The sequence below is a fragment of the Ambystoma mexicanum genome, chromosome 1p (assembly GCF_040938575.1).
Source record: "Ambystoma mexicanum isolate Mex_15411 chromosome 1p, UKY_AmexF1_1, whole genome shotgun sequence".
Classification (NCBI taxonomy): domain Eukaryota; kingdom Metazoa; phylum Chordata; class Amphibia; order Caudata; family Ambystomatidae; genus Ambystoma; species Ambystoma mexicanum.
The window spans coordinates 29678612-29705761 of record NC_090921.1 but is presented as its reverse complement, the minus strand read 5'-3'; the positions used below and the strand labels follow the sequence as shown (position 1 = coordinate 29705761).

The following is a 27150-nucleotide window of genomic DNA, read 5'->3' as shown; positions in this document are numbered from 1 at the left end:
AAAGGGGTGTGTTGTACACATGAACTGAAGATGGAAGTTAAGATAACTGCAACCAATGGGAATGGGGGAGTTGGAGAAAGATTGCATTTTTTTGTATAGGCTTTAACTAATCACATGTGGGGGTGGATTGTAATACAATATATGGTAGTGTTTTAACTGTTGCATATATGTATATAATGTGTCAACTTATGTGGTTCAGTGAGGCTTGGGTTAGTTTGACTCTACAGTGTCATCTAGCTCCACCCCGGACAATTGTACAATAAACTTGCTTTACATACAAACGTGCACTCACTTCTTAAGTGGTGGGCCTGCTTGGGTTGAAGTGATTAAAGGCCCATCTGCACATTTGCTTGCAAGATGGAATGCTGTTCTTATCTTTGTTCACTCTTTCACTTTGGCCATTAATATCCTACCAATGAATGTATGTCATATTTGAGGAAGGATATGCACGAAACCTTAAAGGTGATGAGGAAAGCCCCAAACTCCCCCATACTGAGTGCTGAACGTTGATCACATGGTGTTTCTCGGCTCAGATTGAGTTTCGGAGAGCAGCACAGCAGAGGCTTCAATTTCACCAAAGCCCCCCATTCTTGTCCTCTTGGATGACCTACCTTTGACCAGCAATGCCGAGCTGTGTCCACCAATGGGCAGGGTAGGTGTCACCAGCAGTCTCCCACACACTCTTCCAGAATTCAGAATTAATTGCTCTCCAATGCGGCATTGGCAGTAAGCCACAGGTAGTCATACCCTCAGATGCCCTCCGGTGACGGCTGTCACGCAATCTGCCAATCATTGACTATATATGTAACAGCATGTTATTAGGAGCTAAAAAGCCCCACTGCAGGGGAAACTCTATGAAGGATTAATCACAAGGCTGTATCTGTGACTAATGATTACCATAGTTCTCTTCATCCTGTGACAACAGATAAATACCTACCTGCAGGTTGATGTATCAGCAAGGGTCTATCCTCCTCTCCCTGCTGCACAGTAAGGGTTTTGAGAGGAGGCCTCCATCCGCAGAATGTTGCCAGGCCAGCGGCAGACATTTCAGCAGAGCACACCAGGCTTCCTCGTTGGGGTGCTGATGGTCTCGCTCCACTGCACCCGATTCTCTTTTAGCAAAGCTGCTGGTCCACATCACAGAGCATCAGCACCCAGCTGTCATGTTGGCAGCAGATGGGGTGACCAGGACCATACACTCAAGCAGCCTTCGTGCCCCTCATAATATTACTGCATATAAGTCTGGGGCCAGACTGTATGCATTGTGTCCCAGCATAACTCCCTCACATAGATTCCCATCAGCAAACGCTTGTGAATGAGCACACTAGAAATACAGTATCAATATCAATAAACCATGACAGACATTCTACATGCAAGGGCAGGAGGGGGAAACATTCATGTGGGAGGAGAAGTGGATGGAGAGGTCCAATGCTACCATTAAATGCACAATCCAACACATTGCTTCAATATTGTGTGGGGAGTTCTACATCCCCACCCTCTACCCCTCCCACCTCCAAACTCTCCTGGGATGCCAGAATTATTACAGCCAGATACTGATGCATTGGAATGTTTCAGGAGTGGCTTGAAAACAGCCAGTAAAATATGTTTGTTTGGTCCATTTCTTTGGAAAACTGCTGGAAAAAAGCACCATTTAAAAATATTACATTTGGGACTGGAAGAAGGCCACGCTTGTCCTAAAACCACTGGGAATGAAAGAGCAGGGTTAACAGCCTGCCATAAAAAGTTACTTGCCACCTCAATTCTACATATACACATAGAACACAATTTATTACTAGTCAGGGGTCAATTGTCACCAGCCAATGGCTAGTGGTGAGTGCTAATTCTGAGCCCTAGAGAAGGGGAAGTCTTTGCTTGGTTCACCTCACAATCCGCCACAACTCATCAGCATTCAGGTTTTGCTGTACTTTTATTTTGCACAACACTTGCAGTCCCTCTGTTCCTGCTCTTGTTTCTGGTTGTACATTTACTGGTTGTTTTGCAGTTGCTGCTGCTGCTGCTTATTCTCCCAGCATTAATATGTGCCAGTTTGATGTTTTTGCTCATAGTGAACAAGAGGAACTAAGGTCATTTCTCAGCAATGTTCGGTTATTATAATGTTCTGCTCTAGACACAGTAGAGAATTGGTCGACTCTATTTCATCTTCAAGTGTCCAATGCAGGGTTTCCAACCCTGTTGTTTCTGTGACTTGGACAATGTCACTTTAGCGGCTGCCGTGGCACCATACAGGAAGTTTGAAAAGGGCAAAAACCAGAACAGAGGAATAAAGTACAGTGGCAGATCTCTACATATTTCCAGTTGTGGATGTGCATTAAGGGGGCCATCGCCGGAGCGACTTCTCTGCTGATATACTGAGCATTAATGGTAGAGCAGCAAGAGAGATAATATATACCACAGCAGAGACGGTAACGATTATAAAAGTTCAGTACTGTTGCAACTACCCTGCAGCAACCCACCTGCGTGGGATCGCTGATGTGTCCTTAGGTTTGATGTCTGATTGAACTGCTTACCACACTCTGAGCACTTGTAGGGTTTCTCTCCAGAATGTATCCTCTGATGTCTCTTCAGGTGGGATGCACGATTAAAATGATTACCACATTCTGTGCACCTATAGGGCTTCTCCCCATTATGGATTCTCTGATGCTCGTACAGGCCAGACAATCGAGTGAAGGTTTTCTTACACTCCGTGCACTGGTATGGTGTCTCTCCCATATGGGATCTCAGATGCTGCTTCAGATGTGACATCCTAATAAAATGTTTACCACATTCGGAGCACTCGTAGGGCTTTTCACCGGTATGGATTCTCTGATGCTCAGAGAGACCTGACATCCGAGAGAAGGCTTTCTCACACAGTGTACACTGGTATGGTCCCTCCCTCCTTTGGGATCTCTGATGCATCTTCAGGTGTGAAGTTGGGCTCAAGTCCTTACAATGCTCTGTACACTCATAGGAATTCTCCACAGTATGGATCTTCTGATGCCTGCGCAGGTGTAACCGCTGAGTAAAGCCTGCTTCACACTCAGTACACTTATAGAGTTTCTCGCCTTTGTGGGTTCTCATGTGATTGGCTAGACTGTGCCGGTTAGTGAAGCTTTTGTCACAGACAATGCAGCCAAACTCTTGCTCCTTCTCGTGGATTTTCAGATGTGTCACGAGTTCGGAGCGCTGGACAAAGCTCTTCTCGCAGTAACTGCATTCATGGAGTATTTTGTGACAGCTCTGGTGCATTAGGAAGCTTTCCGGGTCCCTGAAACTTTCCCCACATTCTGTACATATCTGGCTGTCCTGGGATGATGATGATGATAATGTCTGTGTAGCTTCAGTGGGCAGGTCTTGTCCATCTTCTGAGCGATGTCCCTTCTTCCTCGGGATATCCCATCTTCTAAGGTTTAATTTCAGGTTTTTGCTTTTGAAATGTGTCCCATTTTCTGTGGAAAGAAGCAGAAGTTCCAGTTATTATTTTCCGCCATCACATCCCCTCACAGTTACTGAATGACATTTACTTCAGATGTTCCCTGATTTTGCTATAAAAGAACGAGGAAAGTGCACACAAAATGCAAAACATATATTAAGACCTTTCCCAGGTTCACCAGGCGTGATTAAGAGGGGTACCCCTATTCCGCAAGACATTGATTCAGGTTGAAGCATTGCATTACTTGTTCACTGTTTAGACTATCAAGGCAACCATTCTTATGTGGGTCCAACAGCATGAGGATTGAGAGAGTGCATAATAGAACGCAAATGTGACGTAAGAGTAGGAAAGAGTTTCATAAATGAAGGCCCTTAGGCAAGGTAAAGAAGAGAAGAAGAGATCAATGAATCCCATTGGATATCTAGGGGCCAGATTCTAGATGCGTTGGTGCATGTTATCACTTGCAGCACAATTCACGGAGGGCACCGGAATTGGCGCATCTTAGCTGTGCCCATTTTCACCCACTGAGCAAATCAGTGACCATTTCTGGGCATTTCAAAGCACATCCCATCTTAACAAATGGGATACGGTTTCAAATGCACATTAATTAGGCACATTCCCTCGCGCCCGTTGGGAACAGGTGTAGTGGGATGTGCAAATAATGACTGCACTCTTTTTAGATGTCCCATTATTTGAGCATTTGTCCTAGATTCACTACACGATGAACGGAAATTATATGATATGATATGGCATTTATAAAGCGCCTATATCCAAGTGTTTGAAGGCGCAACGATAAAACATTCATTACTTACCGTAAAAGCATTTCTGATGATTGTATCTGCTTAGATTCACATTCTGTGCATATAGTCCAACATCCAGTGGTAACCGCAGAGTATTGCATCTTGTCTTTTGAGAATCGAAAGGGGACGTCGACATGGGCGTGTCTGTAACACTAACCCTAACGTGACGTGTAGTGTAGTGTACCCAAAATCCCTCACGTGTCGAGGTCCCTCCGATTGTATTTTTTCTGCCGTGAGGGAGCCTATGACCATCGTGAGCAAGTACAGAAAAGAGAGAAAGTAGTAAGACGTCTATGTTCCTTCCACCCGAGAGGAGAGGAAGTGTGGGCACATGTGAATCTAAGCAGATACAATCATCAGAAATGCTTTTACGGTAAGTAATGCATGTCCTCTGCTGCTCGTTAATCTGCTTAGAATCACATGCTGTGCATAGACTAGCGAGCAGTACCCAGAGTTGGGGGTGGGTTGTGAGAAGGAACAGTAGAGGAAAGATGTCTTAGTAATGCTTGTCCCATCTGAGAATCGGACCTAGAATGAGTGTCTAGGCAATAGTGTTTTGTAAAGGTGTGTACAGAACTCCTGGTTGCCGCTTTGCAAATGGACTCTAGGGGAGCATTTGCAATGAATGCTATGGAAACCCCAGTGCCTCAAGTAGAATGTGCTCTAGGCTTGAAGGGCAGTTCTCTCTTAGCAAGAGTGTAACAGAGTGTGATGCACTTGACAATCCACCTAGAGATAGTGGATTTGGAGACCGGGTCTCCTTCTCTACCTGCTGCCACTGAAACGAAAAACTGATTTGTCTTTTAGTGGTCGAGTTCTTTCCATGTAAAACATGACTGCTCTGCATACATCCAGTGTGTGCAGGCTTCTTTCTCCCATGTTTGAGGGGTTCTGAAAGAACGTTGGTAGTTCTATGGATTGGTTCACATGGAACTTTGAAATGAATTTAGGCGCAAACCTAGGTTGAGTGCGCAGAACCACCTTATCTCTGTAAACTGTTACAAAGGGGTCTAGAACTGAGAGCGCTTGTAGTTCACTTACTCTCCTAATGGAAGTAATAGCTATTAAAAAGGCAGTCTTGTAGGTGAGATCTTTGTGACTTACTTTATGCATGGGCTCGAAAGGAGACCCCATAAGTCTAGTCAATACCACGTTCAGGTCCCATCCGGCAGCTGGGTTAGTGATGGGAGGGTGAATTCTCTTTACTTCTTCCATGAAAGCCTTAATAACTGATATCTTCCACCACAACACCTTCTGTTGTGATGTAGTGTAGGCTGAAAGTGCAGCTAAGTGATCCTTTAGAGAGTTAAGGACTAGGGCCCTCATTAGGACTCTGGCGCTAAACCATGGTGCTATTAGCACCATGGTCCATGCCGGAGTCCGCCATGGAGAAAGGGGAAATTACCACCCCATTCCAAGGTTGGCGGGGCGGTAATTCCCCCATTCTCCATGGCCCTTCCCGATTCCCATTATTGCCCCATAGGGCTCAATGGTAATGGGGAAGGCAGCAATTACGGTACTGCAAATTGTGGTACCGTAATTGCCATCAAGGTCCCTTTGCAGGTCCATACTTTAACGGCTGGTCCAAACCAGCCGTTCAAGTCGGGTCCTGCAAAGGGACCTCTTAGTAAGGTGCTAAGGGGTTAACGGTGCCGCAGCCTTTTACGGCGCCGTTAACCCCTTAGCGCCAGGGTCGTAATGACCCCCTAGGTCTGAGTCAAGTAAATTAGTCAGGTACAAAACAATATGTGTAGGAGAGCAGTCAATGGGGTTGATGCTCTTAGAGTTGCACCAGATGACAAAACGCTTCCACTTACTGGAATAGCAATATCGAGTGTTAGGTTTTCTTGCCTTCCTGTGTATGTCCATACATCTCTGAGGGAGTTGCAGGTGCCCTAACTCTATGACTTCAGGAGCTAGGCCGCTAAGTTCAATATATGCGGGCACGGGTGAAGTGTCTCCCCTTTGTCTTGCGACAACATGTTGTACGGGCAAGGCAGTTTCATCGGAGTAGATAGAGACATCTCCATCAGATGAGCGAACGCAGGGTTGGCTGGCCCACATGGAGGCCACCAATATCATTGTGACTGGTTCCTGGTGCATCATGTGCACTATCTTATTGAGTAGGGGTGTCGGGGGGAAAAGCGTAAACAAATTTCCCTGACCATGTTATCCAGAGTTCATTCCCCTTGGAATGGTTCTGGGGGTACCTGGAGGCGTAATCTTGGCATTGAGTGTTCTCCAGAGTTGCAAACAAGTCGATCTCTGGAAAACCCCATTCTGCGAAAACGTTGGAGACGAAAAAGTTGGAGATGATGTCTTTGTGTAATCACCATTCGTACTGTACTGGTATTGGGAAATTTCTGCTCAGTACGTCTGCCAGAAGATGGAGTTCCCCTGCAACATGTTGAAACAGCAGAAACATGTTGTGATTGAGAGCCCACTTCGGTGGCCATTGTTCTGAGACAGTTTTGACAGCCCTGGAGAGTGAGTGCCCCCTTGTTTGTTCAGATAGTACATGGCCGTGGTGCTGTTTGTGAGGATCAGGACCGTCTTTCCCTGAAGTTGAGTTTGAAAAGCTTTCAGCGCTTGAAATACCGCTAACAGTTCCAACAGGTTGATGTGGTTGGATGCTATGTCTGATGACCAAGCGCTGTCTGTTGAAGCAGGTGTGCTCCCTACCCTGTGAGAGAAGCGTCTGTAGTTAGAGTGGCCTCCATTGCGGGGGTGGTGAAGGATTTCCCTTTCAAGAGGTTCTCCTTCGACCACCACCGTAGCGAGAGAACAAAGGCTGGCGAGACAACCACTAGATCGTTCCATTGTCCGCTGGCCTGACACCACTGGCTGTTGAGCCACTCCTGCATTGGATGCATGCACAAGCACGCGTGAGGAACAAAATAAATACATGACGCCATAATTCCCAACAGCCGCATAGCTTTGCGTACTGTCACCTCTCGACTGGCTACATATTGAGGGATTTGAAACAGCATGTTTTGGACCCTCTCGTTGGAGGGGAAGACGAGGCCGTCCTTTGTTCGAATTAGAGCCCTTAGGAACTGCTTGACTTGACTGGGGTCTAGGCTGGATTTCTTCTCGTTGATGGAGAATCCCAGACTGAATAAAAGATCTATTGTTTTTTGGGTAGTTGACAGACATGTTTCGTAGAGTCCCCTGTAATGAGCCAGTCGTCGAGGTAAGGATAGACCGGGATGGATTGCCTGTACAGATGTGCTGCTGCCACTGCTAGTACCTTTGTAAATACCCTTGGTGCAGATGCTATGCCGAAGGGTAGTACCTTGTATTGATAGTGTTTGTCTTGTATATTGAATCTGAGGTATTTTCCGTGCGCTGGCAACATTGAAATATGAAAGTATGCATCTTTCATGTCCAGTGTTGCTATGTAATCCCCCTCTGAGAGCAGGGGAATTACTTCCTGCAGAGTGACCATGGAGAACGTTTGTGGCTTTATAAATGAGTTCGCTGGGTGCAGATCTAATACAGGGCGCATGGTGAGATCCTTTTTGGGTACAAGGAAGTACACTGAATAAATACCTTCATTTACCTGGGAAAGAGGTACAACCTCTATGGCTCCCTTCTCTTGTAGTGTCTCGACTTCCTGAAGAAGGTCTGGCGTCAGTCGTCTTGCACGTGGAGGTCTGAACTTTGGGGACGGGCAGAACTCTATATAGTACCAGTGGGCCACGGTCTTCAGCACCCACTGGTCTGTAGTTATCCCCTCACATGCCTGAAGGAACAATGTTAGCCGGCCCCCGACCGGGAAAGCATGGGAGGGGACCCGGATTTGCAGGTCATTTTGAACCTGAGGCCCGGGAGCCTCTGGGGGTAGAGTTCCGGCCCCTTCCCTTTCCACGATGCTGACCCCTTTGGGGATACAGGGTGGTGTATCCACTGGTTCCTTGTGGAGAGGACCAATTATTTCCTGAGGTTTACTGGTTTTGAGGGAAGCGTTGGCCACGAAAAAGGCGTCTGGACCCAGTTTTTCACCTTGTGGAGGGCTTTTGTGTGATTTGATCTAGCGTCTTAAGGGTGTAGTGCTCTTTCTTTGCAGTCTCAAGAGCTTCGTTGACTGCTCTTCCAAATAAGGTTGGATTCTTCCAAAGGTTTATTAATAAGTGATGCTTGAGTTTCTGGCTTGAACCCAGAGTTTCTTAGCCACGCGCGCTTCTTTAGGAGGGTGACCTAAGTTTAGTTTAGTTTCTTTATTTGTACCGCGTGCCGAACCCTGGGGTAACCGGGCGCCGGAGACTTAGAGAAGGTTACAACATAGTAAAAACATACAATACAGACTGAGATATAACAACAGTAAGTGCAGTAGACCAGTTTACATGATGGTCGACAAAGGATATGAGGAGAAGAAGTACATTAAGCAGAATTTTTGTTGGAAAGCCATGTTTTTGTTTTGGCTCTAAAAGTCCAAAAGGAGGGTTCTGCTCTAAGGTTCAACAGCATAGCGTTCCATAGTTTGGCAGCTAGGACCGGGAAGCTGGAGCCACCTGCTTTTTTTAGGGAGAATTTGGGAACGGATAGGCAGTGTGAATATGGCGTTCTAGTTGGTCTGGTTGATGTGTGATTGTGGAACTTGTCTGCCAGGTATTTGGGCGCATCATTGGAGCGGCATTTATGGACGATGAAGAGGGATCTGAGAGTGATTCTGTCTCATACAGGGAGCCAGTGTGCATCTTGTCTGATGCTGCAGATGTGGGTGTGTTGTGGGATACTCAGGGCGACTCTGAGGGCATTATTTTGAAGTATCTGTAGATTGTTCAGATTGCGTTCTGACGTGCCGAGAAAGAGTATTACAGTAGGCAATTTTTGAGAGCACTAGCGCTCTGGCTAGTGTAATGCAACTGGAGGGTGATAGGAAGGGTTTGTAGGCGTTGATAAGCTTATTTGTATAAGCTGTGGATGAGGCTGTGGCGTTCACCTGTCTTTTGAGCGAGAGAGTAGAGTCTAGATAGACCCCAAGGGTTTTAATTTCTTTGGCTACTGTGATTAGGTTACCGTCTATGTTGATAGAAGCGTAACGGGGGTCTAGTTTGTTTAGCTGTGGTTGGGAGCCGACAAGGAGGAGCTCCGTTTTCTCGTCGTTGAGGCATAAGCCGTGCTCTGCCATCCAGGCTTGGATCTCCAAGTAGAGGTTGTTGATCAGGGTGGAGTCCTCATCATAGCACCCTGATAGGGTGACGAGAAGCTGGGTATCGTCAGCATAGTTTGTATATGTGTCACCCAGGTTATCTAGGCGGTCAAACAATAGCTTAGTGAAGATATTGTATAGGGTCGGCGAGACGCACAAGCCTTGAGGGACGCCACAGGTGATGGGGATGGGAGTGCTGAGGCCCCCGGAGAGAAGACCCGGGTGGTTCGGTTGGCTAGGAAGGACTGGATCCAGGCAGTCGCCTGGTTATAGAAGGCCGCTGAGGTCGTCAGATGTTCCGTGAGGATCTGATGGTCGACGAGGTCAAAGGCTGCTGATAGATCTAGCAGTAAGAGAATGGCTAGATAACCCTTGTCCTTTGCCTCGTCCATCTGGATTTTTAGGTCCAGTAGGGCTGACTCTGTTCCGTGCCTTGGCCTGAAGCCGGATTGTCTGAGACCCAGGAGGTTGTTGTCTTCCAGGTGCTTCTGTATTTGCAGGTAGGCCACTCTGTCTAAGATCTTTAGGATGTAGGGGACGGTGGTGATTGGCCTGTAGTTGGTTGGGTTATTGGGGTCTAGGTTAGGTTTTTTTAGTAGTGGCATGACCCAGGCCTCCTTAAGGCTGCTAGGGACTGAGCTTGATTTGAAGGATGCATTGATAAGGGCTGTTATGAAAGGGGCCAGATTGTTGGCGCCTTCCTGGATGATGGGAGCTGGGCATGAGTCCCCTTGGCATCTGGAGGGTTTGAGGCCCTTGGTGATGCTTTCTACTTCTTTAGTGGATACTGGGGAGAAGGGGAAAGGGGGGCAAGTGGGTGTTTTGAGGGTGGGGGGTGGTGGATGGTTGGTTTTCTTGGATAGGCTGAGCTTTTTCTGTTCGATTTTGGATTGTAACGTGGTGATTTTGTCTGCCAGGGCTTTTTGGATCCTCTCACACCAGTCTGCATCTTTCACGCAGGTTTCTGCCAGTGTAGAGGGGAGGGGGATTCGAGTTCCCTGAGGATGTTGAAAAGCTATTTTGTTTTGGATTTGGCGCTCTCAATTCTGTTGTCATATGTCTCTTTTTTGGCCTTGAGGATGGCAGTTTTGTAGGTGGTAGCTGCAATCATGAGTTGTGTTTTGTTGGATTGGTTTGGTGTGGTGTTTTTCTCCAGGTGGCTTCTGCAGCTCGTTTGGAGTTACGGAGGATTTTTAGCTCCGGTGTGAACCATTTGTTCATGTGGGCTGCCGGTTTGGCTTTGGTGAGTTTGATGGGAGCGATGACATCTACTGCTGATTCTAGCGTTTTGTTGTAGAGGTCAGCAAGTTTCTCCGCATCTAGGTTGGCGTAGTTTGCGGGGGTAAGGATGTTGTGTATGAGCGGGCGGAGCTTTTGCAAGGTGATGTTGTGGTTATTCCTGGTGAGGGTTTGTGGGATGATGATGATGGTGGGAGTGTTTGGTTGTGACTTCCCTTGGATGGAGAAGGAGATGGCGTGGTGGTCAGACCATGCAATTTGCTCGTTTTTAAGGATGGCCGTGGAGCAGTTGAGATCCGCTAACCAGTCCAGGGTTCTACGTTTGTTGTGGGTAAGGGCTGTGATTCGGAGCTTGAACCATAGTTGGGAAATGGTGTTTTCCTAGGAGAGCGCATTGGCATCATTTGGATCGCCGAGACAGAGGTTAAGGTCGCCTAGTAGGATGATTTGAGATCCTGTTTTGGTATTGGTGGTCAGGAGGTCAGATATCTCTTCCTCAAATGTGGTGAGGGGGCCTGGGGGTCTGTAGGGGAGGTCTAACAGTATGGTTTGTGTAGCAGAGAGTTGAAGCTTGGCTGACAGAAATTCTGCAGACCGGAAGCTGGGCGGTGGGGTTAATCTAAGGCCAAGGGATGTTTTGGCGATGAAGGCTACTCCTCCTCCTTTACCTATGTCCCGGTCTTTCCTCAGTATTGAGTAACCTTCTGGGATGGCGAGGAATAGAGCTGGGCCTGCTGCTTGGTGCAGCTAGGTTTCAGTGATAGCCAGGAAGTGCAGGTTGTTGGCGGAGATGAAGTCTGCGATATCTAGCGCATGGGCGACCAGGGAGCGGGCATTGATGAGGGCGCCCTTGATCAGAGGTGCCTGAGGGGGCTGTTTGGGTGTTGTTCAAAATTTGTGCGGTGTTAGCTTGAGCTTGGTTGTGCGTGGGATGAGGGGAGTGTCTTTTGGCGGGTGTCTTGGGGGTAATGAACCGAGAGCCGAGTCTCAGATTTCTGTCTTTCAATGGGCATGGGTTCCAAGGAGTGGGTGGAGCAGCAAATCGGTGGATCCATTCTATGGGGCTGAGGGCGCCGTTTGGGTGGTCAATATGTTTGGCCTCGAAAAAAACCATAGTCGAGATGTGTGAGGGATGTTGGGTTAGGGGTGATTGTGGTCGGGGTTTAGGGAGGGTGGTATTGTTGAGGTGGAGCAAGGCGAGTGTAGCCGTTAAGGTAAGAGTGGTTAACTAGAGGTTTGCCATGGGTGGTCAGTGTGAGACCCGGGATGTAGTTGGGTGAGGTTGACTTGGTGGCAATAGAATAGTTTGAGGTGGAGAGAGAGCAGGCTGGGTCAAGATAGGCAAAAAGGGCAAATAGTCAAAATCAGAACAAGGTACAATGGGCAGCAGGTAGGCGCGTTCAAAGTAAGGCACAGTGTTCAACAGAATAGGCACAGTGGTCAACAGGATAGGAACAGAGGTCAACAAAATAGGCACAGTAGTCAACAGGATAAGGCACAGTGGTCAACGTTCAAAGTTCATGTTTAGGTTGCGACAGTACAAAAGAAGGTGCATGATTAGATGCAACAAGAAGTACAGGGTAGGGAGTGTGCATGGGGAAGGCTAGTTCAGCGTGAAGCGCATAGTGAGAGGCCGTGGCAGGGATTCGTGGTAGGCTGCGTGTGGAAAGCAGCGGTGCGTATATGTATACCTCATGGGCAACGTGGGCGCAGTAGGAGAGTTAAAATTGGGAGCAGTTCTCGGGCAACAGACAAACAGACTTAAACAATGTTGGGCGGTGCGGCAGTCGGGGACAAAGGACTCAAGGCGTGGCGGGGATATGGGAGTAGGCCTTTTTGCTCAATCATGAGGGTGGGACGAATTGTACTCACGTATGCGATGGCGGTCGCCAAGGGCACCCCGGGGTTCACTGGGGTTAACAGGGCCTTGTGCTGTGGGTTTTCTGCGGTAGGGCCGGCGTCCGCCTGCCGGCGGCTCGGATTGGATAAAGTAGGAATCTGTTGCTTAGTTACGCCAGTAAACAAAGGCGTGTCCTTGATCGGTGGCCATTTTGCGACAATCAGCTGTAACTCGCACCGCGTGGGTGATGGCGTATTCGCCTCAGGTATTAGCGGTTTTGAGCTAATAGTGCTGCTGCCTCCAGGATGCAGGGATGGTGCAGTGAAGCTGGGATTTAGCAGGGTATGCAGGTGGGCAGACGCGGAGTGCGTTCTGCAGTCGATGCCAGCAGGGTGCGGGCTTGAGGACCAAGTTGCTGCTTGTAGGGAGCAGCTGAGCTGGGCTCCTGCCCGGATGTGTGGAAGGGGCTCACTGGGGTTAACAGGGCCTTGTGCTGCGGGCCTTCTGCACTAGGGCCGGCGTCCGCCTGCCGGCGGCTCGGATTGGATAAAGTAGAAGTTTGTTGCTTAGTTACGCCAGTAAACAAAGGTGTGTCCTTGATCAGCAGCCATTTTGCGACAATCAGCTGTAACTCGCACCGCGTGGGTGATGGCGTATTCGCCTCAGGTATTAGCGGTTTTGAGCTAATAGTGCTGCTGCCTCCAGGATGCAGGGATGGTGCAGTGAAGCTGGGAATTAGCAGGGTATGCAGGTGGGCAGACGCGGAGTGCATTCTGCAGTCGATGCCAGCAGGGTGCAGGCTTGAGGACCAAGTTGCTGCTTGTAGGGAACAGCTTAGCTGGGCTCCTGCCTGGATGTGTGGAAGGGGCTGGGGAGAATCTAAACACAGGGCATCAGGATCTGGGGATCTGCCAAGGCTGAGGGTTACCCATATCCGTGTTTCCCCCCCCAACCCCTCTGTGGGATCATGCATGTCCTCAGGGTCAATGAAAGGATCATTATCCTGACTGTCTGCAGGAACTTCTTCCTCAGTGAGGTCATAAGTGTACACATCCTCTTCCTGAGAGGGATCAAAGAGTCTTGGAAATTTAGCCACAGGGGTCAAAAGGTCTTCTTCCTGTGGTCTTTTGGGGGTGGATTGCTCTGAGAGGGTTACAAACCTGTCAATCCTCTCCATACAACTCTCAAATGTATCCCTAGTCCAAACAGAAGACCTAGATGGGTCTAGAGGTGGAAAGGGCTCTTGTATATGATCCTCTGATGCCAAACGTAGAGATTTTTATCTCAACGCCGAAGAAATACCTTCTTCGCCTTCCGAAAACGTGTCCCTGCGCTTCTGCTTATGCCTCGCAGACTGTTCCGGTATTTCCTTCAGCCTATCTTTGGATTTCGAGGAATCCTTGGGCTTCCCTGTGGGCTTCGTCGAATCCTTTGACTGTCGCTTCTGAGCGTCCGCCGAAACAATTCTTGCAATGCTTTCGGTAACATCCTCTGCAGTAGGGAGACGCGTAGCCTGGGCCTGCGGTTGTGTAGTCTTCGGCAGGACCAGGGCATTGTCGTCAGGGGACACTTTCTTACGATGCGTCTCGACGGTTCTTGGAATATTGGGGGTAGCGCCCTTCAATTTAGAGTGCCCGGTTGCTAGGTGCATCTGCGGCTGCGGGGAGGGCTTCTGATCCTGATGGTCGGCGTGTCAAGGAGTTCCTCCCTTCTCACCTGGATCCAGTGTCTCCGATCGCTGCCTTCTTGCGAACGCTCCTGGTCTTGAACAGCGCTGCTCGAGACTCGTCTGGTTCCAGGTTACGTTTAGTTCCAGGAGCGCAGAGTCCAGGAATCCGGGAGACTGGTAAAGGCTAGAAATGCTCGAAACCAGGAAGGGGTAAGGGTCAGGAGCGGGTAATAGCACTGGGACAAAGGAAACAATACCGCGAGCTACGAACACCCATCTGGGCTACTCTGCAATAGCATTGAGACGCGCGGAGCCGCGGTCTATAAATAGATCACGCCGCGTTCAGCACATGGAGCGCGCAAGGGCTTCAGCGCTGGACGGCCATGTTGGAAGTAGTACGGAATGTAAGCCCCGTTGAGACAAGGACCAGGAGGTCCAAAAGGAGCGTGATCTGAAGTTCATGACAGCATGCCTCCTCCGAAGGCCTTTCCCTCCAGGTTTGCCCGGGTGTATTAGGTGGAATCTTCTAAGCAATCGAGGAGCCTTGATATTTGAAACGGGTTCCCAGGTCCTTTCGCTAGGAGGATATCCCTTCCCCTCCTCTAGGTATTGAAGATGGCCCGCTTATACAAATTCGGGACACCTCATATTCCAGTTGGTTGTCAACCAGTAGAGGAGGAAGTCTACTGGATTTTCGAGAAGATTGGATGTAGGGCTTCAATAGCGATGTGTGAAAAACTGGATGAATTCTTTTCCAGGAGTCAGGTAGTTTGATTCGATATGAGATAGGATTGATAATCTCCTTGATGGGAAATGGACCATAGTAGCGGGGATCCAGCTTGTTTGGTCGCAAGTGTCGGGGGAGTAGTTTTGATGACAACCACACTCGGTCACCGACCGTATAGGAAGGACCTGGTCTTCTCTTGGAATCCGCATACCTCTTGGTCTGTAATCTGTAAAGTGTTCTTTAGCCTCCCGGTGAATGTTGATAAGAGTTTCGATCCAGGAGTCAACAGTAGGTACTGGTGTAGGGTAAGGAAGAACCGAGGGTAAGACCGATGGATGGAACCCCTGGCTACAATAAAAGGGGCTGGTCTGTAGAGCTGAGTGTTCGGAGTTGTTGTAAGCAGCAACGGGTATCAGGAGAGACCAGTCATCCTGGACCTTGTATCAAGGAGTTTCCCCTTCTCACCTGAATCCGTTCTTTACCGGTGTCCTTGGATGCTACCTTCTTTCGGATGGATCGGGTTTTGAAGAAGGCGGCCCGTGTCTCTGCCGAATCCAGAATGCGTTCAGTTTTCCAGGAGGCGGAATCCAGGAATCCAGGAGGCAAGGTAAGTTCGCTAGAACTAGAATCCAGGAGGAACTAGAAGGGGGGGGTACGAGGAAGGGAAAGCGGAGTGGAAAGGAGAAGAACCGCGAGCTACGGAGCACACGTCTGGTCGCTACTTTGCAATAGCATTGAGAGGTGCGGAGCCGCGGAAGGAGTGGTCTAGAAATAGAGAAAGGTTACGTCCAATGCATGGAGCGAGAAGGGAATGCGTTGGATGTCCATATTGGAGGTATTAATGTGTATAAGCCCGTTGTGACAGGGACCATGAGGCCCAAAAGGGGCGCACCCTGCGATTCATGACAGCATGCCTCCTCCGAAGACCCTTCCCTCCTGGTTTGCCCGGGAGGATGCGGTGGAACCTTCTGAGCAGCCGTGGGGCCTTGATGTTTGAGAGAGGTTTCCAGGTTCTTTCGCTAGGTGGATATCCTTTCCATTCAACCAGGTATTGAAGCTGGCCCCTTCTATACCTAGAATCACAAATCCGAGATACCTCATATTCCAATTGGTCTGTTTCCTGGCCTTCTCCAAAAATTCCTTGGCTTCTTTATGTATGTTGACAAGGGTTTCGATCCAGGAGTCAACTGTAGGTACTGGTGTAGATTGGGGAAGAACAAAAGGTCAGACCGTCGGATGAAATCCTTGACTGCAATAAAAGGGGCTGATCTTAAGTGCCGAATGGTCAGAATTATTGTAAGCGAATTCAGCCACGGGTATCAGGAGCGACCAGTCATCCTGGACCTTGGTGGCGAAGCATCGAAGATACTGTTCCAGGGTTTGATTGACACGTTCTGTGATTCCGTTGGTTTGAGGGTGGTAACCTGACGAAAGGGCACGTTGGATCCCTAAGCATTGACAGAGATGTTTCCAGAATTGTGATATGTATTGAGGTCCGCGATCCGAAATGATCTTGGAAGGGAGTCCATGCAAACGGAATATGTGTTCCAGGAAGATTCCTGCTAGTTCAGAAGAGGTTGGTAATTTACACAGGGGCGTAAAATGAGCCATATGAGTGAACAAGTCTATGGTAACCATGATGGTGGTATACCCACGGGAGGGTGGCAGTTCCACAATGAAGTCCGTAGCAATAATCTCCCAAGGCCTAGTTGGCAATGTAGGTTGTAGTAGAAGGCCCGCTGGTTTCTTGTTATTGTGTTTATTTTGGCTTCAGACAACACAGGATTGAATGTACTGCCGTACGTCGGGTCTCATTCTAGGCCACCAGAATTGCCTTTGTATCAGACGGAGGGTATTGGTGACACCACGATGTCCGGAGTGTAGGGTATCGTGAAAGAGATTCATTATTCTCTGTTGTAGTCTTTTTGTAGGGATGACCAACAGAATGTCTTTGAACAAATAACCTTCCCAGACTTTTACATTCCAAGGATTTTTTTTGGACTTGTCCTTCCACAGATCAGAGGATTGGGTTTGGGCTTGGATTTCTTCGAGGAGGTTGACTGCCTGGGCCACAAAGATCATGGGGGAAAACATCTGAGGATATGCCTTGTCTTCAGTGGCTCGTAGTCAGGTCTTCGAGATAAGGCGCCGGCGATCAGGTTTTGTGATCCAGGAACGTGAGTGATATGGAACTGGTACTGGGCAAAGAAATATGCCCAACGCACCCGACGACTGTTCCTACACTCCAAAGACTGTAGAATCTAGAGGTTCCGGTGGTCAGTACGGACCTGAACTGGATGTTTAGCTCCCAAAAGTAGATGTCGCCATTCAGTGAAGGCTTGGCGGATGGCTAACAATTCTTTTTCCAGGACTGAATAATGTGTTTCACTAGGAGTTAGAGTTAGTGAGAGGTAAACACTTGGGTGTTCCAGTTTATCTCCTAATTCTTGTTTCAGGACTGCGCCAATAGCATAATTTGAAGCGTCCGTTTCTACCAGGAAAGGACGGCTAGTATCGGGTTGAGGCAAGATAGGAGCTTGTCTTCTACAAAGACTGCGGGAACATCACCTCTTAGCCAAGCCTGAAAAATGTTTGTTTCACGTTACCTCTGTGCACTATCTGGGATTTATCCTTAGTCCAGAGGGGATTGGCATGGACCCTTCAAAGGTAAAGGCCATTCTCGCCTGGCCTACTCCCACATCCGTGAAACAAATCCAATCCTTCCTAGGACTAGGCAATTTCTACCGAAAGTTCATAGCCACCTTTTCCGAGATTGTACAACCCATAGTGGCTCTGCTAAAAAAGGACACCCCATTTGCCTGGTCAACATTACAAGAGACTGCATTCCAGCGTTTGAAGACCGAGTTCACACAAGCTCCCATTTTGGCTCAACCCGATACAAGTCGACCCTTTTTAGTGGAAACAGATGCCTCTAATTACGCTATAGGAGCAGTGTTGAAGCAGAAAATGGAGGACGATTTGGAACACCCCGTTGCTTATCTTTCAAGAACCTTAACTCCGAGTGAAACACACTACTCCGTCCTGGAAAAGGAACTCTTAGCCATTTGCCAAGCCTTTACTGAATGGAGACACCTACTTCTGGGAGCCAGACATCCTGTCCAAGTCCGTACTGATCATCAAAACCTTCAGATTCTACAGTCACTGGAGTGCAGGAACAGTCGTCAGGCACGTTGGGCCTACTTTTTTGCCCAGTATCAGTTCCACATTACCCATGTCCCTGGATCACAGAACCTGATCGCTGACGCCTTGTCTCGCCGTCCTGACTACGTGACCACTGAAGATAAGACATTTTCTAAGATGTTCTCCCCCACGATCTTCGTAGCCCAGGCAGTTGATCTCCTGGAAGAAGTCCGATCACAAACTCAATCCTCGGAAATATGGAAGGACATTTCAACACGAAACCACTGGAAATTAAGAGCCAAGGAAGGCTACTTATTCAAGGACAATGCACTACTCATTCCTACACAGAAGTTACAGCAAAAAATAATAAACCTTTGTCATGACACTCTTCATTCCGGGCACCGAGGTATCACCAACACCCTCCGTTTTATACAGAGACAGTTCTGGTGGCCTAAAATGAGGTCTGATGTACAGCAATACATCCAGGCTTGTATAACCTGTGCCCAAAATAAACATGATAACAAAAGACCGGCAGGTCTTCTTCTGCAGCCCACTCTACCTTCTAAACCATGGGAAACCATCGCTACAGACTTCATAGTGGAGTTACCACCTTCCCGAGGATATACTGCCATCATGGTCACCATAGATATGTTTACCCATATGGCCCATTTTACGCCACTGATGAAACTACCCTCCTCTTCAGAGCTAGCTGGAATATTTTTGGAACACATATTCCGACTACATGGGCTTCCTTCCAAGATCATATCTGACCGGGGTCCCCAATACATTTCACAATTCTGGAAACACCTCTGTCAGGTACTAGGAATCCAACATGCCCTCTCTTCAGGATATCACCCTGAAACCAACGGAGCCACAGAAGGTGCAAATCAGACCCTGGAATAATATCTCTGATGTTTCACCACCAAGGTGTCATGAATCGCAGGGTGCGCCCCTTTTGGGCCTCATGGTCCTTGTCACAACGGACTTAAACAACTAATACCTCCAATATGGCCGTCCAACGCATTCCCTTCTCGCTCCATGCGTTGGACGTAACCTTTCTCTATTTCTAGACTACGCCTTCCGCGGCTCCGCGCGTCTCAATGCTATAGCGATTAGCGACCAGACGTGTGCTCCATAGCTCGCGGTTCTTCTCCTTTCCACTCCGCTTTCCCTTCCTCGAACCCCCCCCCCCTTCTTCTTCCTCCTGGATTCTAGTTCTAGTTCTAGCGAACTTACCTTGCCTCCTGGATTCCTGGATTCGGCCTCCTGGAAAACTGAACGCATTCTGGATTCGGCAGAGACACGGGCCACCTTCTTCAAAACCCGATCCATCCGAAAGAAGGCAGCCTCCAAGAACACTGGTAAGGAACGGATTCAGGTGAGAAGGGGGGAACTCCTTGACAATGATATTGGAAACCATAAGTGATGTTTCTTGGTCTCTTGGTGGTTCTTTAGAAGTTACCGAGGAGGGATCCAGGGATAGGCAGTGGGACATACAGAACTCTGAGCCCAGGAATAATGATCCTGCTGTCCAATTGATATACGGATTGTGCTTTTGTAATCAGGGCATTCACAAAACCATGGGGTAATGGGCTGACCTAATGATGTCAAATGTAATCCGCTCTTGATGATGGTTTATGGAAAGTTGGATCTCTTTAGTCTGCAGGCTTATGGGTCCTGAAGAGAGGGGTCTTCTGTCAATTGCTTCCACCGGCTGCATGGTGTTTCGTGTCTCGTACAGAATATGATGACTAACAACCCAGTCTTGATCAATGAAAATTCCCATAGCTCCGCAGTACACCAAGGCCAGAATGGGATAAGTCTTGTCTTTGGAGGGCGACAGGAAGGCCTGTAGTATCACCAAACTGTTTTGTCCAGGAGAGTTCAAGGATGGAATTGATGTGGAGCAAACATCTTTCTCCCGATTCTCTGCTCCATTTAAGATCAGGAGCTGGCGTTTCCCGAACGTCCAGGAGGTGCTTGTGGACATTCCCCTGACCAAATGTTTGTCTGAAGCACAATACATACACAAACCCATATGGATCCTTCTCAATCTTTCTTGAGGTGATATGGGTCCACGAAAGGCTCCAATTTGCATGGGTTCAGGTTCTGGGGCTGGACTTGGGTTTGTGTCCGTTCTGGCTGTGTTCTCAAAGGACGTCTTGGGTGGGTTTCCCTTGGATTTCTTCCTTTCAGCCTTCCTTTCCTGTATGCGAAAGTCTATTTGCATGTCCAAGTCCATTAGTGCTTGGAATAAATTGGGTCTGGCCACCCAGACCTGTTCCTCCTTGATCTCTTCGTTCAGGCCTCTCCTGAACAGGGTAAAACTAGCCTCAGAGGACCAGTCTGCTTCCTTAGCCAATTGTTTAAATCTGGTCACATAAGAGAGCATATCTTGGGAGCCCTGTTGGAAGTCCAGCAAGCGTTCTTGGGCAGTACAGACCTGCTCTGGACGGTCAAACATGCCTTTAAGGGCCTGTATGAACCCATCATAGTCGTCTAGGCGGGCATCGCCGGAGTTAACAAGGGGGGTTGCCAGAAAGGTGGGATATGATGAAACCCACCTTAGCCCTAGGAGTCGAAAAATAATAGGGCTTAAAGGTAAAGTGGACCAGGCATGAATCCAGGAATCTGCAAAGTGTTTTTGCCGAACCATCATACTTGTCAACAATACCGCCGAACAGGGCACCCTCCTTTGTAGCAGAATCCCGGGATAAGACCAATTGTTTGAGCGCAGCGTTTTCCGCCTTAAGATTTTGAACCTTGGTTGATAATTCTTGCATGCGTCGCATCAACTCCTGCACGGCGGCTTCCATCTCGTCTTTAGGTTCGAACGGGTGGTGTCTCAAACTGTCAAGGAGTTCCCCCCCTTCTCATCTGGATCCGGTGTTTGCCGGTGTCTCCGATCGCTGCCTTCTTGCGAACGCTCCTGGTCTTGAACAGCGCTGCTCGAGACTCGTCTGGTTCCAGGTTGCGTTTAGTTCCAGGAGTGCGGAGTCCAGGAATCCGGGAGACTGGGAAAGGCTAGAAATGCTCGAAACCAGGAAGGGGTAAGGGTCAGGAGCGGGTAATAGCACTGGGACAAAGGAAACAATACCACGAGCTACGAACACACGTCTGGGCTACTCTGCAATAGCATTGAGACGCGCGGAGCCGCGGAAGGCGTGGTCTATAAATAGATCACGCCGCGTTCAGCGCATGGAGTGCGCAAGGGCTTCAGCTCTGGATGGCCATGTTGGAAGTAGTACGGAATGTATGCCCCGTTGAGACAAGGACCAGGAGGTCCAAAAGGGGCGTGATCTGAGGTTCATGACACGGCGGGCACGGCTGAAACTTCCGATGTGCTCGTTGGTGCTGTGGTCCGCTTTGACTTCGTCGAAGACTGGCCAGGGGTTGTGTGTTTAGTGAGTTGTGAGTGTTTATCTTTGTCGCCAGTGTGTACAGTCCCCAGGGAGCACTCTGCCGAAAGGTGAACAACCTCAGAGTCGGAGGCCTGCTTGTCACTGATGCCCTCGTCGCAATCGGCAGTTGTGGCAGCGGGAGAACTTGACTCAGCCTTCAACATTCCGTAGGCCGCCCACCGCTTCACACGGCACTCCTTCAATGTCTTCGGACGGAGGATCATGTAAGCCGCACAACCTTTCTCATCGTGATCGAGGGGCAAGCAACGGTTACACCGTCAATGTTTATCTCTCCAAGGAAATTTGCCCTTGCAAATGGGGCAAAACCTAAAGGGAGTCCTCTCCATAGCTGAGGATAAGGAAAGTGATGAAGACCAGAGAGGAAAGAGGGAGGAAAGGGAAACGCATTCTCAGATTTTACAGAAATGTCCACCCCAACCCCACTCTCCCTACTGTGTAGGCCGACTGAGGGTCCGAGGAGGCTTCGGCGGAGATCCGGAACAGCCGTCGATAGTAAGGACGGTTAGGGTGATCTTGAATAATAATCAAATATATTCGACCAAAGGTCGATAGAACAATAAGCAATGTCTTTGGACGAGCTCCCATAAGACAACCAGTATGCTGGGTGGAAAAAAATAATGTGAGGGACCTCGACGCGTGAGGGTTTTTGGGTACACTACATGTCACGTTAGGGGTTTAGTGTTACAGACACGCCCATGTCAACGTCCCCTTTCGATTCTCGAAAGACAAGATGCAATACTCTGCGGTGACCACTGGATGTCAGACTATATGCACAGCATGTGATTCTAAGAAGATTAACAAGCATCAGAAATAATGTTGTCAAGATGAAAATCCTCAAATTTAATTGTTGCATTATTAGCATATAAAATCTGATCATTTTGTATAAAATGATGTATACACAAGACCGATATTAAAGTCACATGAGAAGGATAGAATTTTATGTATATAAAATATTAGTCCCAATAAAAACATGAGTGACTATATTAAGAAAACCTTTGAGATGAATCATTGATTAAACGTCAAACTACAAAGAATAGTAATTAAAAATGTATGCCCGTCATATGTAGTGTCAGGGACATCTGTAGGCTGCAGTGGAAACATCCCAGGAGAATAGTAATTAAAAATGCATGCCAGGTCATACATAGTGCCAGGGACCTCCATAGGCTGCAGTGGAAACATCCCAGGAGAATAGTAATTAAAAATGTATGCTAGGTCATACATAGTGCCAGGGACCTCTGTAGGCTGCAGTGGAAACATCCCAGGAGAACAGTAATTACAAATGTATACCAGGTCATACGTAAGGTCAGGGACCTCTGTAGGCTGCAGTGGAGACATGCCAGGAGAATAGTAATTAAAAATGTATGCCCGGTCATACATAGTGTCATGATTCGCCGTTTCCGCCCCTTTTGGACCTCATGGTCCATCATGCACCGCAACGTCATACCCGCTATTCTACCAACATGCCCGACACCAGAGAGAAGCTGCTGTCTAATGTTTACCTAAGACTTGTCGCTTCCTAGAAAACAGGCACACCCCTGCGGCTCTGCGCGTCTCAACGCTACCTTTCCGAGTACCCGGCAAGTGCGTCTCTAACTTTCCTTCTTCTTCCGTGCTACCCCCTGCTAGTTAGCGGTTCCATTATCATTCCTGGTATGCAATTGTGCTGCTCCTTGCGCTCCCGCCTGAGGGTCCGCTCGTTCCTCTTCCTTCCCGGGCCTTCGGGCCTGTCCCTTCCGTGCTCGCATACTGCCTTCTGCACTCTGCGAGTATCGCAACTCCTCCCTGGTTCCTAGATCCATCCCGGACATTGACCGTTACTCACCTTACCTTCCTGGACTACTGAACGCTTACCTTCTCTCCGAGGCTGGTATCCGGTTTACACACTGGAGGCAGAGGATACCCACCATACCTGTACAAGACCCGAACTTCCAGGAACAAAGAAAGACCTCCGAGAAAGAAGACTTCAAAGGACAAACAGGTGAGACAAGGGGCAGAGTGTGACACATAGGGTCAGGGACCTCTGAAGGCTGCAGTGGAAACATCCCAGGAACAAGTGGCACAGACACACTTATTAAAACCCAGGCCAAATAAAAGAGAACACACAGAAGGAAGAATGAAGCGGAACACTTAAGACACACCACCATGGACTGCGTGAAAGAGACAGCTGTGAGACAGGCATGGTATCAAGAGAGATTACAAAGACAACAGATGTACAGTTTCAAACAAAACTTTATCAATAATCAGGATGGTGTGACTGCTAACTTGCCTTATGCTATGGTAGGATTATTCTCTATCTAAAGAAACTAAAGAAAGTCTGTGTCTATAAGTCCAAAATAAGTATCTGTCTGTGTCAACAACTATGCTTGTCCTCACAACTATACCTAAACATGGTTGGGGAATCTTCTCTGAAAAATATGTGTTTAAATGTAAAGGTTAAGCTACTTGCAGGCTGGGTTCTTCTTGAGTTCCCCATCTCAAGTTCAATACAGTTCCAATATATGTTCACTTCAAGTTTGATCAAGTTCTGAAGTTACCTTTTTCAAGTTCACGTGCATCACAATTCACAACTAAACGAAGGTCATGCGCCTTCTTTCCCCCAAGTTCAAATGTACCATAGTTGACACAAAACAGAAGTCCTGGGACTCCCTTTGCCAAGATAACATTCTCTGGTTCTTTGGCTTTAAGGGTTCCCTTCCCCAAGACTTTAACTGAGCATTCACATTGTTTCATCTGTTCAAAATTAACAAAAAAACACCAGGATTCGTCTGCTGAAAGTTCACAAGAAAACACTGGGTCCACTTGTCAGACTGCACGGTCCACCCGTCACAGGTCGTGCAACCATAAATCTCCCCAAAGCTGCCGTGCCCCTTTATGTGTTCTTCTGCCTTGGGTTTTCACTTTCCACACTTGTATTCCTTGTAACACTCTTTTATACAAGTTCATGACTTGTCATATACTTATGTTTGCACTTATAACTGATATTCTTCACCCTTGCACTTGTAATGCTCAAAACAACTCTTTGGCTTGTGATGAAACTGAGGCGTTGTTTAAAGCATTACGTCTCCAATTCTGTTCATCTTGCATTTTACTGGCAGTGTATCACTTGATATGTCTATTAGTGTTCATTCACTATTCAGCACATCGTAGATTACTCAAATACCAGCTTTCTTTCGGTTCAGGATTTAATACAGGCAGCACTGACTTGTGCTCCCTCAAATAGCACCTTTCTTTCAGTTTGGTATTCAATAAATGCAGTGTTTGCTTGTGCTCACTCAAATAACAACTTTCTTTCAGTTTGGCATTCAATAAATGCAGCGTTCATTTGCGTTTGTGTACTTTACTTATTTTCAGTCCCTCGGAGCGCTCCGTTCTCCTCAGTGTCTTTTGACACTTACCGGCTCTTTGCAACTCCTCCTGGCAGCTCTCCCGAACGGGAAACAAAACCACCAACTCACCGGGCACGTTGCCACGCACACACCGGCTTCTGTGCTTGGCTCCAACTCTGCTATTTGGCTGCGCCAGCTGCTTACCTTCACATACGAGGGTTCCCGGTCTTTCCCAGTGCCACTGGCAGGTCTCCCGGCTCAGTTGCCCGCGACTCGGCTTCCTGGTTCTCCAGCAAGGCGGATTCACTCCTCTCTCTCCCTTCTGCTGCTGCCCGTATGCTTTTGGGCTCCACCTTGTATACTCTTTTTACTTCTTATCAAGCTGCAGGTGAAATGAGTTCAACTCAATTGCCTGCTGACCTTGTATAAGCCTGTTATTGTGACATGCCTGATCTTCATTACTGGATACCTCCAAGCCCCTCTTCTTCGTCCCAGTACTAGAGAGGTGTTTGCAATAGGTTGCAAGCTACAAGCCAGACATAAAAGAAAGTCACCTGCCACCTCGATTCTACACATACACACCATTTTCCTACTTGCCAAGAGTCAAATATTACTAGCCAATGGCTAGTGGAGAGTGCATTTATTGCACTCTGCTACAAGTACCAGACTGTACTCAAAAAGCAGGTCTGGACAAACATATACATATCTTCTGGGATCTGAATGGCTCAGTGGCACGCTGGCATCCCTCACAGAAGCCACTGCCAGGGATCATTTAAAACTTGCGCTGAAGCACAATTTCACACACAACTGAGCCATCAAAAACATGATCAAATAATGCATACAGGAATTCCAGCTCTGAAGAAAGAAAAGCATTTCTGCAACACAGACTTCTTCTGACTCAGTCTATTGTCCATTTCTGCTACTGGCTATACTGGCTACTATGAACACGTCTTTGTATAACCGTCTGTCAAGGTAATCACCTGCATAATGCGGTTCTTTTGCTACCACAGAGTCACGGTTCTGCCTCTTACTTGTACCTGGTTTCCAACTCAGGGTTCCTTTTTTGACCATTCCTTTGCTTAGGATCTCCCAGGGCTCACATGATATGCCCTAAATACACAGACCATTTGCTTTTCTCTTCAGTTAAGGGGCACTCTACACCGTGTACAAGATTCCAATTAAGGCACCTACCACATATAAAAAGACTAGGATCCACTGTGAACTTTCACCTCCAGTCCTTCTCCTCTGCTCCACATACTATACTCAGTGCCCTGGATTGTGTGGACGCTCTGCTGTTTACGTGCACCAACCCGGCTCCAGAGCGACCCTCGCGTCGTACAGGTTAGAATCCCTTACTAACCTTCCCTTCCTTTCTTGCTTCGTTTTCCCCACTTCTACCTCACCCGGATCAAGTACATTGGACTATCAGCTGACTCTCTCTATGGTAAGAGATATCAACAGAGGGGTAATTCCAGGGCAAGAGAAAGGGGGTGGGGAATTGTCTTACACGCTTTTTACTTACTCCTATTCTTGCTTTCCTGGGGAAGTCAAGGAGGAGACATTACACTACATCAAAGAAGGCCTCATCCCTACTATAAACCGGGTGTGCTTCTGGTTCTTGTGGATCCCTCGCCCTCACAAGTGATCTACTCCTCGAGCTTTATTTAGTTAACAGCTAGGGAGGGGCACCATTGGGAAGGTCTCTTGATACTTCCCACTTGCGATCTGAGTCTCCAGAGCCCAACAGGTGTTCGTTTACTAAGGACAGTCTCACCCTCGTCTCTGGTAAGTCATTCTTGCTCCAATTGGGTCACTGCAAAGTTAGTGGCGAATTGTGACATCCAGCAAGCACAGCCCTTGCACAGCCCAGCTACAATGAGAACATTTGAAAAAAAATAGGTTACCACACAAAAGAGGCCCAGGGTGCAGAAGCCTACTGAGAAATCTCCAGAGTTTGCTGTAGGCCAGTACACCCCTGCCCAGGGTGCAGAGGCCTACCGGGAAATCTTCAGAGTTCGCTATATAGGCCAGTCCACCCCTGCCCAGGGTGCAGGGGCCTACCAAGGAATCTGAAGTTTGTCGTGAGCCAGTCCACCCCTGCCCAGGGTGCATGGGCCTACCGGAAAAATCTACAGAGATAGCTGTAGGCCCTTTCACCCCTGCCCAGGGCGCATAGGCCAACAGGGAAATCTCCACAGTTCACTATAGGCCAGTCCACCATAGCCCAGGGTACAGAGGCCTACCGGGAAATCTCCAGATTTCGCTCTATGCCAGTCCATCCCAGTTTACAATCTCTAATCAGGAGATGGGGACGTGATGTGCACACTGAGGAATTTGCATGTTCACGGAGGAGCCCACAATGCTGTGGACGGGCAGTCAACATAGAGGCCAGAGTCTGAGC

At 48.2% G+C, this 27150-nt stretch overlaps 1 protein-coding gene across 2 annotated transcripts in view; it reads right to left on the bottom strand.

The window, feature by feature from the left end:
* Nucleotides 1–1769: 1769 nt before the first annotated feature.
* LOC138565076 (zinc finger protein 182-like) overlaps nt 1770–27150 on the bottom strand; it is a 148382-nt gene continuing 123001 nt past the window's right edge. For both annotated transcript variants that reach the window (XM_069642954.1, XM_069642953.1), the window contains exon 4: nt 1770–3446. In XM_069642954.1, coding sequence (XP_069499055.1) covers nt 2431–3446 — 1016 coding nt within the window. In that variant the 3' untranslated portion in view covers nt 1770–2430. The remainder of the gene's footprint in view (nt 3447–27150) is intronic.